The sequence below is a fragment of the Zalophus californianus genome, chromosome 1 (genome assembly GCF_009762305.2).
Source record: "Zalophus californianus isolate mZalCal1 chromosome 1, mZalCal1.pri.v2, whole genome shotgun sequence".
Taxonomy (NCBI): domain Eukaryota; kingdom Metazoa; phylum Chordata; class Mammalia; order Carnivora; family Otariidae; genus Zalophus; species Zalophus californianus.
Window position 1 is genome coordinate 185,893,630 of NC_045595.1, and position 14,963 is coordinate 185,908,592.

Below are 14,963 nucleotides of genomic sequence, written 5' to 3' on the forward strand. Positions count from 1 at the left end.
GCCTCAGATATAACAAAGAGCAAACAACAGGGTTATTCTGAGAACTGAATAAATCATAAGTATAAAACATTTAAAAAAGAAGCCTGGTATTTAGTAAGCAGCTGATTAGTATTGTTCATTTTCTACCCAGAGAAATCATTCCACTCCTTCCATAATCCTCTTGGCAGAATCAACTTCTTCCTCTGAATCCTCTCAGAATGTTAGCCCAAGGACTCACACATTTTGTTATTAACCTGTTAACACACTATGACAGCATGAGTCATGCCTTGGTCTGTTTTTTTTTTTTTTTTTTTTTGGTTTTGTTTTATTTTTAACTGAGGTTTAAAAAAAAACAATAACATAAAATATAACATCGTAACCATTTGTAAGTGTACAGTTCAGCTGTGTTCAGTATATTCACATCCTTGTGTAACAAATCTCCAGGGCGTTTTCATCTTACAACAATGAAACTTTATACACATTAAATAACTCTTGTTCTAAGTGTCCATATCCTCAATACCTAGTTGGGTACTTAGCAGTTGGAAAGTACGGTAGGAAAATATAGCAAACTGAATTTATATCATCCCTTGAACCACAAATCAGGACTTAAATTTTTATGAATTTTCTTTCAGAATGCCATCTCCCTGCTTTCTGATATCAACTTAACTCATCAACTTATCTCAACACTCATCCTTAACTTGCAGATCTCTCCATGCAGGTTCCCCAATGCTCCCAACTAGTGTTCGCTATGTTTAACAAATCTCCTTCACACCACACTTCCAAGTAACACCCCTCAATCAAAAATACTAAAGGCCTCCCTTAGGTCTGGGAGGAGAATAATAAACTCCTCAGTTTAAGTCATTACCAATCTCCACTTCCGTATTTAAATTATCTCCCTCTACTCCCCTACACACATTCTCCAAATCAACATATACTCATTTTCTCCAGATTAGCCCAGCACAGCCTCAGGGTTTTGCTTTTATACTTTTCTCTAGTTTCCTAAGGCCATTTGTATTCATATTTATCCAGAAGCATTTGGTGCCACTCCTACCTCCCATGGCCCACTGGGTCTGAAGGCCCTTATCTTACACCACAGTGGAATTTCACTCCCTTACCTACGCCGCAGTGGAAGGTCACTCGATGAAGTTGCCAACCCAGGCTTCTCACTAATAACAAAAGCACCACTGAGGACATGAACCTCTTAAAATCAATTCCTAATGACTAGGAAACCCAATAAAGATTTTTTAAATTATTTAAGGAAAAGCACTGAATGTGCTCACTCAATGTGAATAAGCAGAGAAAGCAAGAAGAAGGAAAGTGAAGCAGGGTTTTATATATATGTATATATAATGCCTTTATCAAATATGACTTTCTATTATGGAAATAAAATAGTCACATTATGTTTCCATTTATAAACTCTAAAGTTCGTTTCAAAATCTTGGCATAGACTTAGGTGTTAGATAACCACATAAAAGAACTTAATGATTGTCTTCATAAATACCAGGAAGTACTTGTATAATTGTATAGATGATAAAAAAAAGAGCTCCTTCTCTTCTTAGATGTTAACGTAAGCTTAATTCCCAAACCTTTATTTGTGATGCCACTCAGTGGGCCAATGATAAACAGCCAATCAGACTTTTAGAACCAGCAATTCAGCTGACAACCTTGCTTGTTGGCCTTCTGAGGATCAATTATATAACAGGCTTAGATTAATCAGGGAATAAGTGCCTATAAATGATAGATTTTCTGCAAAAGCAAAATATACCAAAAAACCTGTCGGGATTCACCTGGGTCTGGACCTATATATCTATCTGTCACAACATCAAAGTGCCTGCCTTCCTTACAATCCTTGCTTGATTTCTACCCAGGCCCAGAGATACTAACTTAACTGATGTCTGAGCAGCCCCAGGTGGTGCTAGGGAACTTCAGAGAGTTAACAGAAATCACCCCAAGGAGGAACCCAAATTATTTCTGGTGAAACATATACCCAACTGACAAAAATGCATAAATATCTCCTAATGTTTTTTTAAATGGTGATTGAGAATGTTGTTTTTGCTTTTGAAAATCTCCTAAAGGGAAAAAAAACAATTCCAATGATACAGAGTAAAAGAATATGTCAGTTTTACGACTGAACCTCACCCTTTAGCAGTTAAACCATAACTGCTACAAATTTTTATGCAAAAAGAAATTTACAGAGTTGAACAAAATTTCACCTACTGCTTTTACTTCCATGGTCCTATAAAAAGCTCACCACAGATAGCGACTCAAGCATGAAAGAAGGGTGATCTCCTTTATATAATTATAGAAATCTTGTGGGGGCTGCTTCAGAATAGAAAGATGTGTATTATACTTATCAGAAACGAATTCAATCTAAAGAAGAGACCAGCTGCTCTGCTGAAACACAAATCTTGAGAGAAAAGCATACAAGTTGCAGCCCAAATTACATTTTCTAAGTATAATGTCAACCTGTATGCATTTTAATTAAAATCAACTTATATTTACACACCAATCGAAATTGAATAAATTGAAGGCTTATATGTGGAAAACCCTCCAAAACCTTGAAGATTCCTTTTCTTAACTATATCTAAAAGGTTTCTGAGGTTGAAAACAAGCACCAACCACAGCATGTTCTGTCCTGATCCACCTTAGCATCACTATGAATAGTTTTACCTGTCACTCCATGGATAGAATTTACATGTTTGCAGAGCTCAGGACAATACTGTTTTCAGAAATAATCTTTTGAATAAAGTAGAGGACATCAAGATTTTACTTCATTTATGTGCTTTCCCTGGAGTGAGAGTTTACTCAGGCTAATTTGAGTGAATAGCAACTTGAGACTTGTACTAAGAAGGGCTGCATGCAGTCAATTCAATCAACAGAAACCTGATATCAAAATATAGCATTATACATATTTAAATAGATCATAAATTCAAACATGTTCCCCAGGAGCAGCAATTTCACACCCTCACTTGTGAAGATTAAGAAAGAGATCTGTATTTGGAAGAATTTGATGGAGTTTCACAAAATTAAAAGGTACACACACAGAACAGCCCAAACAACACAGATATACATATGCATGTGCACACACACCCTTCTACAATCATGTTTTCTAATACCAAAATGTTTGCTTTGTCTTTTGTTCTTAGTTAAAGATTTTATATATATATATATATATATATATATATATATTTATATATATATGTGTGTATTTTTTTTTACCCATTACCCAACATGTGGCTTGAACTTACAACCTAAAGATCAAGAGTCACATGGTCTACCGACTGAGCCAGCCAGATGCCCCTAGTTAAAGATATTTTAGATTAATTCCTTGATGCCTCTACATTCATGGCTTATAATACATCCAATTGAGTTTACAGATTTATTTTAAAACAGGCTCAGACCAACATTGTGGATACAGGGCAGAACAAAATATATAGAATGCAAACAATATTTGATTCTCATCATTAATTTCTTCTTAATACTATGTTAGTAGGGGTTATTCTTATTTTTTTTAAGATTCTATTTATTTATTTGAGAGAGAGAGAGAGAGAGCACAAGCAAGGGAGAGAGGCAGAGGGAGAGGGAGAAGCAGGCTCCCCGCCAAGCAGGGAGCCCGATGTGGGACTCAATCCTAGGACCCTGAGATCATGACCTGAGCTGAAGGCAGCATCTTAACTGACTGAGCCTAGGACCCTGAGATCATGACCTGAGCTGAAGGCAGCATCTTAACTGACTGAGCCACCCAGGTGCCCCCCTTTTTTTTGAGCGGGGGAGGGTTACTTTTGTTTTAAGATTAATGGCCTGTATTAATTTGCTAGTGCTGCTATAAGACTGGGTGGTTTAAACAAGAGAAATTTATTTCCTCACAGTTCTGGAGACATAGACATGTGAGGTCAAGGTGTTGTAGGGTTCAGTTTCTTCTGAGGTCTCCCTCCTTGGCTTGCAGACAGCCCCTTTTCCCTGTGCTCTCACAAGCTATTTCCTCTGTGCACTTCCTGCCCTGGTGTCTCTCTACATGGCCAAATGTCCTTTCCTTATAAGGACATTGGTCAGATTGAATTAGGACCCCCCCCAATGGCTGCATTTTAACTTACCACTCTAAAGGTTCTATCTCCAAATATAGTCACATTCAGAGGTACTGAGGGTTAGGGCTTCAGCATATAAATTTGGGGGGGGGGATACAATTCACCCCATAACTTGGCCCAAGTACCTGGGACTATGAGCATTTTCCAGTTGTTAATCCTTCCTACCCTACCAAAAAACAAATCTCTGAATTCTCTCTTAAAATGTGTAGAAACACAAAGAATCATGAAAAAATCAGTTGCACCTACATTCTTTATGGTCAAAATCTATGAATATCAGTTCCAGATTGACTCATGGTCTCTTATGCATTTAAATGGATAGGTTTGTTTGTATGTTATTTGTTTTAGGAAAGTCATGGTGTGGTAACTTCAAAGTTACAATGTAAGTTAAACAGACTACCAACCATATGACTCAGCAATTCCATCCCTAGGTATAGACCCAAGAGAACACCCAAATGAAACCATATGTCTACACAAAAACTTACCCAGGAATGTTCATAGAAGCATTATTCATAACAAAAAGTAAAGACAATCCAAATATACATCAAAAGGGGATAGATAAAATGTGGTATATCCATACTGTAGAATATTACTCAGCAATATAAAGAAATGAAGTACTGATACATGTTTCAACGAGGAGCTTTGAAAACATTATATTAAGGAAAAGAAGGTAGTCACAAAGACCATATACTATATGATTCCATTTATATGACATGTCCAGACTAGGCAAATGTATAGAGATGGAAAGTAGATTGTTTGCTCAGAGCTGAGGCAGAAAGGTTTGAGAGGAATGGGTATTGACTGCTAATGGGTATTGGGTTTCCTTTAGGAGTAATGAAAATGTTTTAAATTAAATAGTGGTGTGGGTTGGACAACCCTGTGAATATACTAAAATACAATGAATTGTACACTTTCAATGGTAAATTGTCTGGAAAGTGAATTGTATCTCAATAAAGCAAATTTTTTTTAAAAAATTCTCCATGGTTTAGCCTTTTTTGAAATTTATTTTGTGTTTTTATGGAGTATAAAGGTAATCTGCCTGGATAGTATTCACTTATAGCCAAAATGAAAGAAAAAAAGTCACATATTTATTAACTTGGAAATATCAGGGTAACAATTTACCTTGTGTTCATTTTTAATGCCACCTGTGACCTCTATTACTAAAGTCAGTCTACTTCTGTAACCTCTCTTTCTTGTACAGATAAAACATCAATTTAGTTTTGGATTTAAAGCAAACAGGATCATTATGTTTGTAGAGTGTTCCATAGCTTTGCTATTCTAGCAATCTGTGACCTATAAATAATGCAAGACCTTTTCCTTCTCTAAATGACTTCCTTGCAGCATGAGTCTTGATACATGAAAGAAAGAAAGAAAGAAAGAAAGAAAGAAAGAAAGAAAGAAAGAAAGAAAGAAAGCAAGCAAGAAAGAGAAAGAAAGAAAGGAAGAAAGAAAGAAAAGGAAAGAAGAAAAAGAAAAAGAAAAAAATCATCCCCAGTCATGGAATTCAATCTATTTCTAGTTCCCCAATTAAATTATGAATCACATCTGTCCACCTTTTTGTAGTTTCATCAAAAGCCAATTTTTGAATATTTCACCATTTTATTTTATTTTTATCAAAGCAAAATCAAATCACAGCCAATATGAAAAGTTTTTGTGTTTCGCTTTAGAAGGAAAGCAAAAAAAAAAAAAAAAAATAGATCGGTTTCTCTATGACCCCTGACCTTTGAACCACAACCTCCTTGCCACTAAAGCGTTCAGCACCTTATTTAATCTCTCCTCTCTACACTGGTATAGTGCTGAGAAAAGGAAACAGAAAACATAATCTGGGGACTTCATCAATTTTTCATGAATTTTCATTTAGGCCAGAACCCCCTCTTACCCTGGTCGATAGATCAAGCTGCTGTCATATATTTACCACCTGGGGCTACAGCTGCTATCTCTAGAGGCTGCCACTGACTCACGCTGTATCACAGGCAGCCACGAAATGTGGAAGGACCCCTGTGCTCCTTCTGCTCCAAACACAGGGAGAACTGGTGTTCAAACTGAAATCCTATCTGCCCCAGCTACTCCTCTGCTCTCTTGGTGGTCTCATCGGAAAACTGCATATTAACTTTTTCGGTGCCAGGTGCTTTGCTGGGGACCCTGCAATTCTGTTTTCTAATATGTAAAAATTGCTTTCACCTAAAAACCTTTCTTGAGTTCAAGTGATTTGAAAGGTACTTTCTGACTATTTTTCTTTTCAAACCACGAGGGAAAAAGCAAATATGAGATAAGTGATTCAACACTCCATATCAATGGTTGCTCTTGAATATTTTTTCCCTCCACTGTATTATTCTGTTACATAAAACTGATGTTTGTATTAAAGGAAAACAAAAAAGAGACCATGTACAGTATGGTAAAGAACAGGCTTCTTTCTCAACAACCTGTCAAGACAGACGGTTATCAATACAATTGTACATTTCATCTGACAGCAGAAACCAAGATTTTTGAAATGAAAATGAAAACCAAGGTGAAGCAAAGAGAGTCCAAAAATGCCCATATTTTTTATCAATAATCATATTTCACAATAAAAGTTGTAAAAAGTTTGTTTGCTACTTATCCATACACTCTTAATTACCTAGATACTGGAGATCAGTAATTCTCAACTGATTTTGACCCCCCCAGGGGATATTTGACAGTATCCAGAAATATTTTTAGTTGTCACAACTGCGGTTGGGGGATCTTTTTGGCAGCTCCTGGGCAAAGGCCAGAGATGCAGCTAAACATCCTACAATGCACAGCACAGCCCCACAAAAAAGAGATATCCAACCCCAAATGGCCATAGCGCAGAGACCTGGATAGCTTGCTCTAGTTTGCTCACACTCCATTCAGGGCTAAATTCTTAGGAGAATGGCAGCATTTGCCACTCCAATTCCACCACTTACTCCTTCTTCAGCTGCCGTGCTCTCTTTCCATTCCTAAAGTCCACAGAGTACCTCTTATTTAACCATCATGTGGCCTTGGCATTGCAAAACACTTTTTCTTTCTTAAAATTGTTTCCTTGTTCTTCATGTCACTTCACTCCCCATTGGCCATCACTCTGATACCTCCTCAAAGCCTCCTCAACCAGTACTTCTTTCCTTTGCTCACCCTTAAATATTGGGGTTCGAAGACATGGGAGTGATCTCAGTCCTTATTAACCACTCCTGGCACAGAGCCTGCCTGGCAATCATCTCTACTTTATCTACTCCCACCACTTTATCCTCCAGGTCATAAAGACAAGTTCCCTTTTCAATGGAACATGAGATATTTCTACCTTGATGTCTCATAGGCATGTTAAATAATACAGTCAAAGCTGACTTCACTGTCCTGTTCCTATTGCAGTTATTTCTCCTATGCCTGCCATCCCTATGGGGGTAGCACTATATACCTACTCACTCAACGGAAAAAAAAAACAAAACAAAAAAATCAAACACTGGGAATCATCCATTACGCCCTAAGTCCCTAAACTGACCATAAAGTGATATGATTTATAATTTCTAAATCTGATTCAAACTATTCCCTTCTTTCAATCTCCATGCTAGTCTCAATTCAAAATCGAATACATACGCCTTTCATTTGACAGCTTCTTAACTCCTCTCTACTTCAATCACCATCCCCTAACCTGGTCTTCAATTCTCTTTCAAAGACTCTTTTTATGTAACAAAAAAATCTACTTTTCCAACTTATGTTGCCCACCTACCTTATATCAAGCTACCTACGGTTCTCCAAATACACAGTGCCATTAGACTTCCATTCTTTCCTTTACTGGATGAAACAGTGACATGTCATGATTGAGCTTTTATGCTGAGTGTTCTAAATTATGAAAGCCAAACATTGATCTAATCTATAGCTACTCTTCTATCATTTTATAAAAAATACATACTTTAGTAACAAATAATACTGAAAAAGCACAATGCTTTGACCCAAATTTCCATATTAATACATTTTATGAAACACATAAGGAAAGTGAGATGACTGATGATCTAATGCGAAAGAGATGAGTAGCATATAAATGGGTATTATTTGATCTTGTGTTGCCTCAAATGGCATGAACTGTTGACACGGCATTAGAAGAAAGAATTTTATTCACTAGCTAAATCCAATTTAGAAGCTTTCTTGTTTTCCTCTCTAGGTCAAAAGTATTTTTAGCATTTCTCAAAGCTCATTGATTTAAAAATAAAAAGTGCTACTGTCACATTACACAAGAAAAAAATCATGGTTTAAAATTTTCCTCCTAAAACAGCTTGGATAATTATTAATGATGCAATTAGGAAAGAGCAATCTTCAGATTAAATAAAAATATAAGATGTGTGTGTGCTGGGAAGAATTTTTAAAAAGCTAAGGTTCAGGGGGAAAAAAATGTTTGTAGCTGCCCGACAATAAAATGACTGACCAATTTAGGTAAATTTTAATATTAAGAAGAAAAGGGAGTTGAGAATTAAAAATATATATTTGCTGCTGAGTAGATAAAATAATAAAGTTTCGATTAAAAAATTTTAATTGTTATTTATGTGATCAGCCAAATTTCATTTAGAGTGTTTTCCTGAATATGGCACAATTACCTAAAACTAAAAATTAGAAGAATCAGGATCTGGTTTTCAAATCCCCATTAATTTACTGCCTGACTCTTCATCACTTAACCATCATGGGTTTCATTTTATCTATAAAATGGGAGAATAATGCCTGTTATATTTACTATAAAGGGATTTGGTAGGGGTGGAGATCAATGGAATTTGACATTGAAATATTTCAATATGTTTGAATTCCAGGAATAAGATATTTCAAAATAAAAATAGAAGACTTAGGAATATTTATTCTTGAGGTTTTGTGTGCATATTTCAAATCTCACTAAACTGCATTTAAATTGACTGCTTTTTTGAACTAAGATATAAAAATGAAATTACCTGGTGCCTGTGTACAAAATTGCCTTGCTAGCTAAGATTCTAATTTTAGTATATGTGCTGCCGAAGCGAGCACGTTAGCTAAGGTTCTAATGCTCCTATCTCAAAGTACTTCACAAAACAAATTTGGGTTTTAGGATTCTTCTAGTCTTTTCCTACTGGATTTACACACTTCAAGCATTAGTAGGTTTTAGATTTCCTGGTATAAACTATAAATCAAAAGACCAGATACTTGAGAACAAAAGCTTTCATTGAGGTAGCTGAAGAAATAGTATGACTTTGTTTACTAAAAGATGGTTTCATAAATTGCTGAGAATTGCAATACACATGTACACAAGTTTTATAATGCAGTGTGATACCATGTAGCCTGTGAGTACAAGGACCAAGTTTAATTACAGACATGAGACCACAAGCTATCATTTAGCACTCACCTTCCAGCTATATAAATAAGACTTATGCATCTTGAAGTAACTCAGTCTTCTTACCTATGAAGACCTGGTACAACCCGAAAACTGAAAAGTACAACTTTTTTTATGCCCAATTGTTACCATCTTATTAATGATCAATTCCACATAAAATCTTTCCGCAGAATAAATAATATCAAAAGTTTATGGTACTGTTTAAATTATGACATCAAATCCTTATCTATAAATCAAAAAAATATCTGTCATATATTTTGTTTTGGAAAATGATGCATGAAGTTATGAAATCAATGTTCAAACAGATGCAAAACACTGATATCTTGATTTACTAGTGCTATTTGTGCTGTCTGATGAATAAATAAATGTATTTTTTTAAATGCCAAAGGCAGGGCAAGCCCTTAACTATTGCTGATTACCAAGACTGAGCAAGACCCTTTCATGGATGAACATTTTGTGCCCACAAATATCAGATCTCTTCTTTGATGAGTTTTATTGATAGAAAAAAATAAATAAATATAGTTGCTGTTATTGCTCCTATATTCTCCCCCATATGCCTATAGTAATGAATCCTGAATTCAGACTGGAAGTAAAAGAGCTAATATAACTTAAGGAGTATATTCTTTTTAAAGTTGTTTGATAAAAATCAGATTTAGAAATATATGTATACTATAATATATACAACAGTTATATATAAATAGATAACAGAAATAGGTAGAATATTGAATTTATGCCCCATATTTGATGCCATGTTACATGTCAACTTTTCATTTTAACATAGCTGACTTTAATATTTGACTATATCTCTCATCAACAATTTGAATTTTATATATGACCAGCACCATTGTCACTTGGCTTTAATGTAAAAACATAATTTCCACCTTGCTTCAAGAAAAGTAAATTTATTGCAACACCATGGCTTGACATTATTTTGACCAGCTTTCTTTGGAGAAGGCAAAGTAAAATTATGCATGGCATGTTGATTGTTTTCTTCTTTAGGTATAAAGTACCCACGGGGACAAATCAAAGCTTACTAAAAATAAATCAAAGTAAAAATGTGTGCTATTTATGAGATTCATTATTTACTTACATGCCACTTCCAGAGATGCATTTCGACTCACTGCTTCACCGAGATAGTTCCTTGCAACACAGACGTAGCTTCCTTCATCAGGTTTGCTTCTGCGCCCATGTACAATGCGCAAGAAAAATAAGGATCCGCTGGGCAGAAGCATCCTATGAGACCGGGGATCATCCTTGTCAGTCTCCACCCGCTCACCATCCTTGTACCACTCAATGGTGGGCGTTGGCCGGCCCTCTGCCTTACAGTTCAAAGTGGTGGGCTCTCCCTTAGAGACAATGACATCTGAAGGGTGCTCCACAATCCGTGGGGGGAAGTCTTCCTGGCGAAGACGAGATCCTACAAAACAGGACACAATGAAGACAAGCGTTAACATTTTCTTATCTACAGCTTTTGTTTCTCTTCGGTTCACTTTGGTGAAATTAAACTCTTCAATTATTCAAAATGCACTTACTACTATTTTATTTATGTTTTATACTTTTGTTCTTTATGCATCTCCTAAGTCATCCCAATTCCTTTGTGGAATGTGATAATATAGCAAAAAATTAATAGGTTAATTCTAATGAGTTAGGTTTAAATGTTCCATGAATCGTGGCTAGGAAAAGTAAAAGAGAGTATGAGATTTTCTTTTGGGTACTAAAATGAGCAAGATTAATCTCCTGCCCTCGAAGTGATTACTATCTACTGGGGGACAAAGCCAAGTGGGCAAGTACCCAGAATACACAATGCAGTCTATCATGCTGGCATTGTGTCATCAGACTTCACATAAAAAGAGACGCTCAAACTAGGTACAAATATTAACTCAATTTAACAGATGAGGAAGCAGGTTAGAAAATGACATCAGTTGCCCAGAAATGTGGAGGTAATAAGCAGCTGAGGCAGGATTTGAATCCAGGGACATCTGACTGAAGAATTCAAGTATAAATCATTATGTTAAAATAAAATAAATAAATGTTGCTTGGAGATTCAAGAAATGCATTATAGGAAGAAGGTGGGGAAAAAATGTTAACTCTAACTAGAGTATAATGAGGCCTCCCCTGAAAAGCCATCATTTAATTGAGAGGTAAAGAATAAAACTATGTGGGGGCACCTGGGTGGCTCAGATGGCTAAGCGTCTGCCTTTGGCTCAGGTCATGATCCCAGGAGCAGGGAGCCCGCTTCTCCCCCTGCTCATGTTCTCTCTCTCTCTCTGTATCTCTGTGTCCCGAATGAATAAAAAAAAAAAAAAAAAAAAAAACCTAAAGAATAAAACTATGTAAATAGAGGGAAAAAGACATTCAAATTGAAGAAACAACCTGAGATCATGAGAGTACATGCATAATACGTTTCATAATCAGGGAGCAAGTTGATATGACAGGTGGAGGTGAAAGGTCTTGTCTTGGGAACTGAGACAAACAGTCTTTAAATACCACACTAAGGATTGTGATCTTCATTCTATATGGCTAACAGATTTTGAGAGGGCAGTGATATGACTATCAGTACTAGAAAGGTATTTTTGGTGTGCAGTGTAAAAGATAAAGAGCAATGGAGGCAAAAGGACAGTTGAGAGTTATTAATTATTCCAGAGAACAATAAAAAGAACCTGACTTTGAGAAATGATGCTGAAGGGAGAAAAAAAAAAAACAAAGATACAAGGCATAGCATAAAATAACACTTGACAGAATTTGGTATATCACCATATAGTAAGGAAGAGTGACCAATGACTTCCATGTGAGTGAAATGAAAGTGGGGCTATTAAAGGGCAGAAAAAAATAGGAAGAGAAGGAGCTGTTGGTATTTTAAGGTGAAGAATCTGCATAATATGTCATTTTGAACATTTTTAGTTTATAGGGTATCACAGGCCATTATTTGTGGAAAGGGTCTTAGCAGCTCCTGCACATAAATCTAAAGGAGATGATGACAGAAATAACCATGTCTGAGGACATAAAGATAGTCCAGATACAAGCTTTAACATTTTCTTTTTTCTTTTTTTTTAAATTTTTTATTGTTATGTTAATCACCATACATTACATCATTAGTTTTTGATGTAGTGTTCCATGATTCATTGTTTGTGTATAACACCCAGTGCTCCATGCAGAGCGTGCCCTCTTTAATACCCATCACCAGGCTAACCCATCCTCCCACGCCCTCTCCTCTAGAACCCTCAGTTTGTTTTTCAGAGTCCATCATCTCTCATGGTTCGTCTCTCCCTCCGATTTCCCCCCCTTCATTCTTCCCCTCCTGCTATCTTCTTCTTTTTTTTTTCTTAACATATATTGCATTGTTTCAGAGGTACTGATCTGTGATTCAACAGTCCTACACAATTCACAGCACTCACCATAGCATATATCCTCCCCAGTGTCTATCACCCAGCCACCCCATCCTTCCCACCCACCCCAGGCAACCCTCAGTTTGTTTCCTGAGATTAAGAATTCCTCGTATCAGTGAGGTCATATAGTACATGTCTTTCTCTGATTGACTTATTTCACTCATCATAACACCCTCTAGTTCCATCCACATCGTTGCAAATGGCAAGATCTCATTCCTTTTGACGGCTGCATAGTATTCCATTGTATATATATACCACATCTTCTTTATCCATTCATCTGTCGATGGACATCTTGGCTCTTTCCACAGTTTGGCTATTGTAAACATTGCTGCTATAAACATCAGGGTGCACATACCCCTTCGGATCCCTACATTTGTATCTTTGGGGTAAATACCCAGTAGTGCAATTGCTGGATCATATGGTAGCTCTATTTTCAACTTTTTGAGGAATCTCCATACTGTTTTCCAGAGTGGTTGCACCAGCTTGCATTCCCACCAACAGGGTAGGAGGGTTCCCCTTTCTCTGCATCCCTGCCAACATCTGTCATTTCCTGACTTAATAGTTTTAACTTAACCAGCCATTCTGACTGGTGTGAGGTGGTATCTCATTGAGGTTTTGATTTGGATTTCCCTGATGCCGAGCAATGTTGAGCACTTTTTCATGTGTCTGTTGGCCATTTGGATATCTTCTTTGGAAAAATGTCTGTTCATGTCTTCTGCCCATTTCTTGATTGGATTAGTTGTTCTTTGGGTGTTGGCTTTAACATTCTCTATCCAATCATCTAACAGAACCACATTTCAGCTCAATAAATAGAAGTAATATTTATTCCTCAACGTTATTTCACTTTATTTTCACTATTAATTAAAAATGCATATTTTAATTTAATCAACGATATTTAATTTGGTAGTGAATGAAACTTTTCTGAGGAAGATTAATTTTAAAGGTTGTAGAATATCAACTTTTTTTAATTTAATTTTTTTTTGATAATTTGTTATCTCATCACATCCAAGAAGGAACTTACACATTGCAAGTGTTGGGTACCTAAAGCCAAAGAGTAATTTACAGTACTCAGGTTGGAATATTTTTTAAAAGTCCTGAAGAAACCCAAAGCATTTAAATATGAATGGTTAACCACATTGTGCATCAAAATAATAAAGAAGGTATACACTGAAAGTACTGGGTCCCTAAAGCAAATGAGGAATTTAAAGAATACAAACAGTAAGATTTACTTTTTAAAGAAATGAACAAAAAAGATCTCAAAGTATTTAAAAGTGAATGGCTAATCACAGTTTGCAAAACAGTAACACATTCCTAAATATAATGGTCTGGACTTAGAGCCATAGAATATGATCCTAAAATGGAACAAGAGTTTAATCTCACTTTTCATGTAACAGGCATATAGGCTACAATCACCTTGTTTAGGTATCTTTCTTGTTCTTCTCTAATTTCCCACATGCACTTATCTACAGCTCCTCTATGTCAAAGTTGCTCTATTATTAAAACTAAGCAAGTCAATCATCCATGTTATTGGAGTGCTATTTACTTTATCAAATAGTTCCCCACCTTCTTAGGGAGTTGGCCCAGAGAAGGCCTGCAGAGGACCTGAAATACACTAATATTTATTAAATAAATATAAAATAATTGGCTTATAAAAGGAAAAAAGGCAAAATATCTAAACTGCTTAGCAATAAAATCTGGAATCCAGCATGTCCAGAATTTTACCCATTTAAACACTATAACATATGTAAACCTTTTCTAGTATTGTCTCATTTGGATATTCTTCTAATCATTTTATTCTCACTCTTATAAAAACTTCAAAAGGACATCTACAGTCTAAATGTAAAAGGTAAAACTATCAATTAGAAGAAATCATAGGAGCAAATTTCCATGACCTTGAGTTAAGCAAAACCTTCTTGGGCACCAAAAGCATACACCACAAATGAAACAATAGATAAATTAGATTCATTGGGTTTAAATATTTGTGCTTGGAAAAAAAAAATCAAAAGAATGAAAAGACAACCCACAGAATCAGAAAAAAAAAATTTGCAAGTTATATATCTGATAGGGGTCTTATATCTGGAAAATATAAAGAACTCTTATAGCTCAATAAAAATACAAATAACCGAATTTTAAAATGAGCAAAGGATTTGAATAAACATTTATGCAAAAAAGCCA

At 35.8% G+C, this 14,963-nt stretch overlaps 1 protein-coding gene across 16 annotated transcripts in view; it reads right to left on the reverse strand.

The window, feature by feature from the left end:
- The window catches only part of ROBO2 (roundabout guidance receptor 2), a 1,647,790-nt gene that overhangs the window by 509,645 nt on the left and 1,123,182 nt on the right, over positions 1-14,963 (reverse strand). For all 16 annotated transcript variants that reach the window (XM_027585566.2, XM_027585562.2, XM_035727383.1 and 13 more), the window contains one exon: positions 10,493-10,819. In XM_027585566.2, coding sequence (XP_027441367.1) covers positions 10,493-10,819 — 327 coding nt within the window. The remainder of the gene's footprint in view (positions 1-10,492; positions 10,820-14,963) is intronic.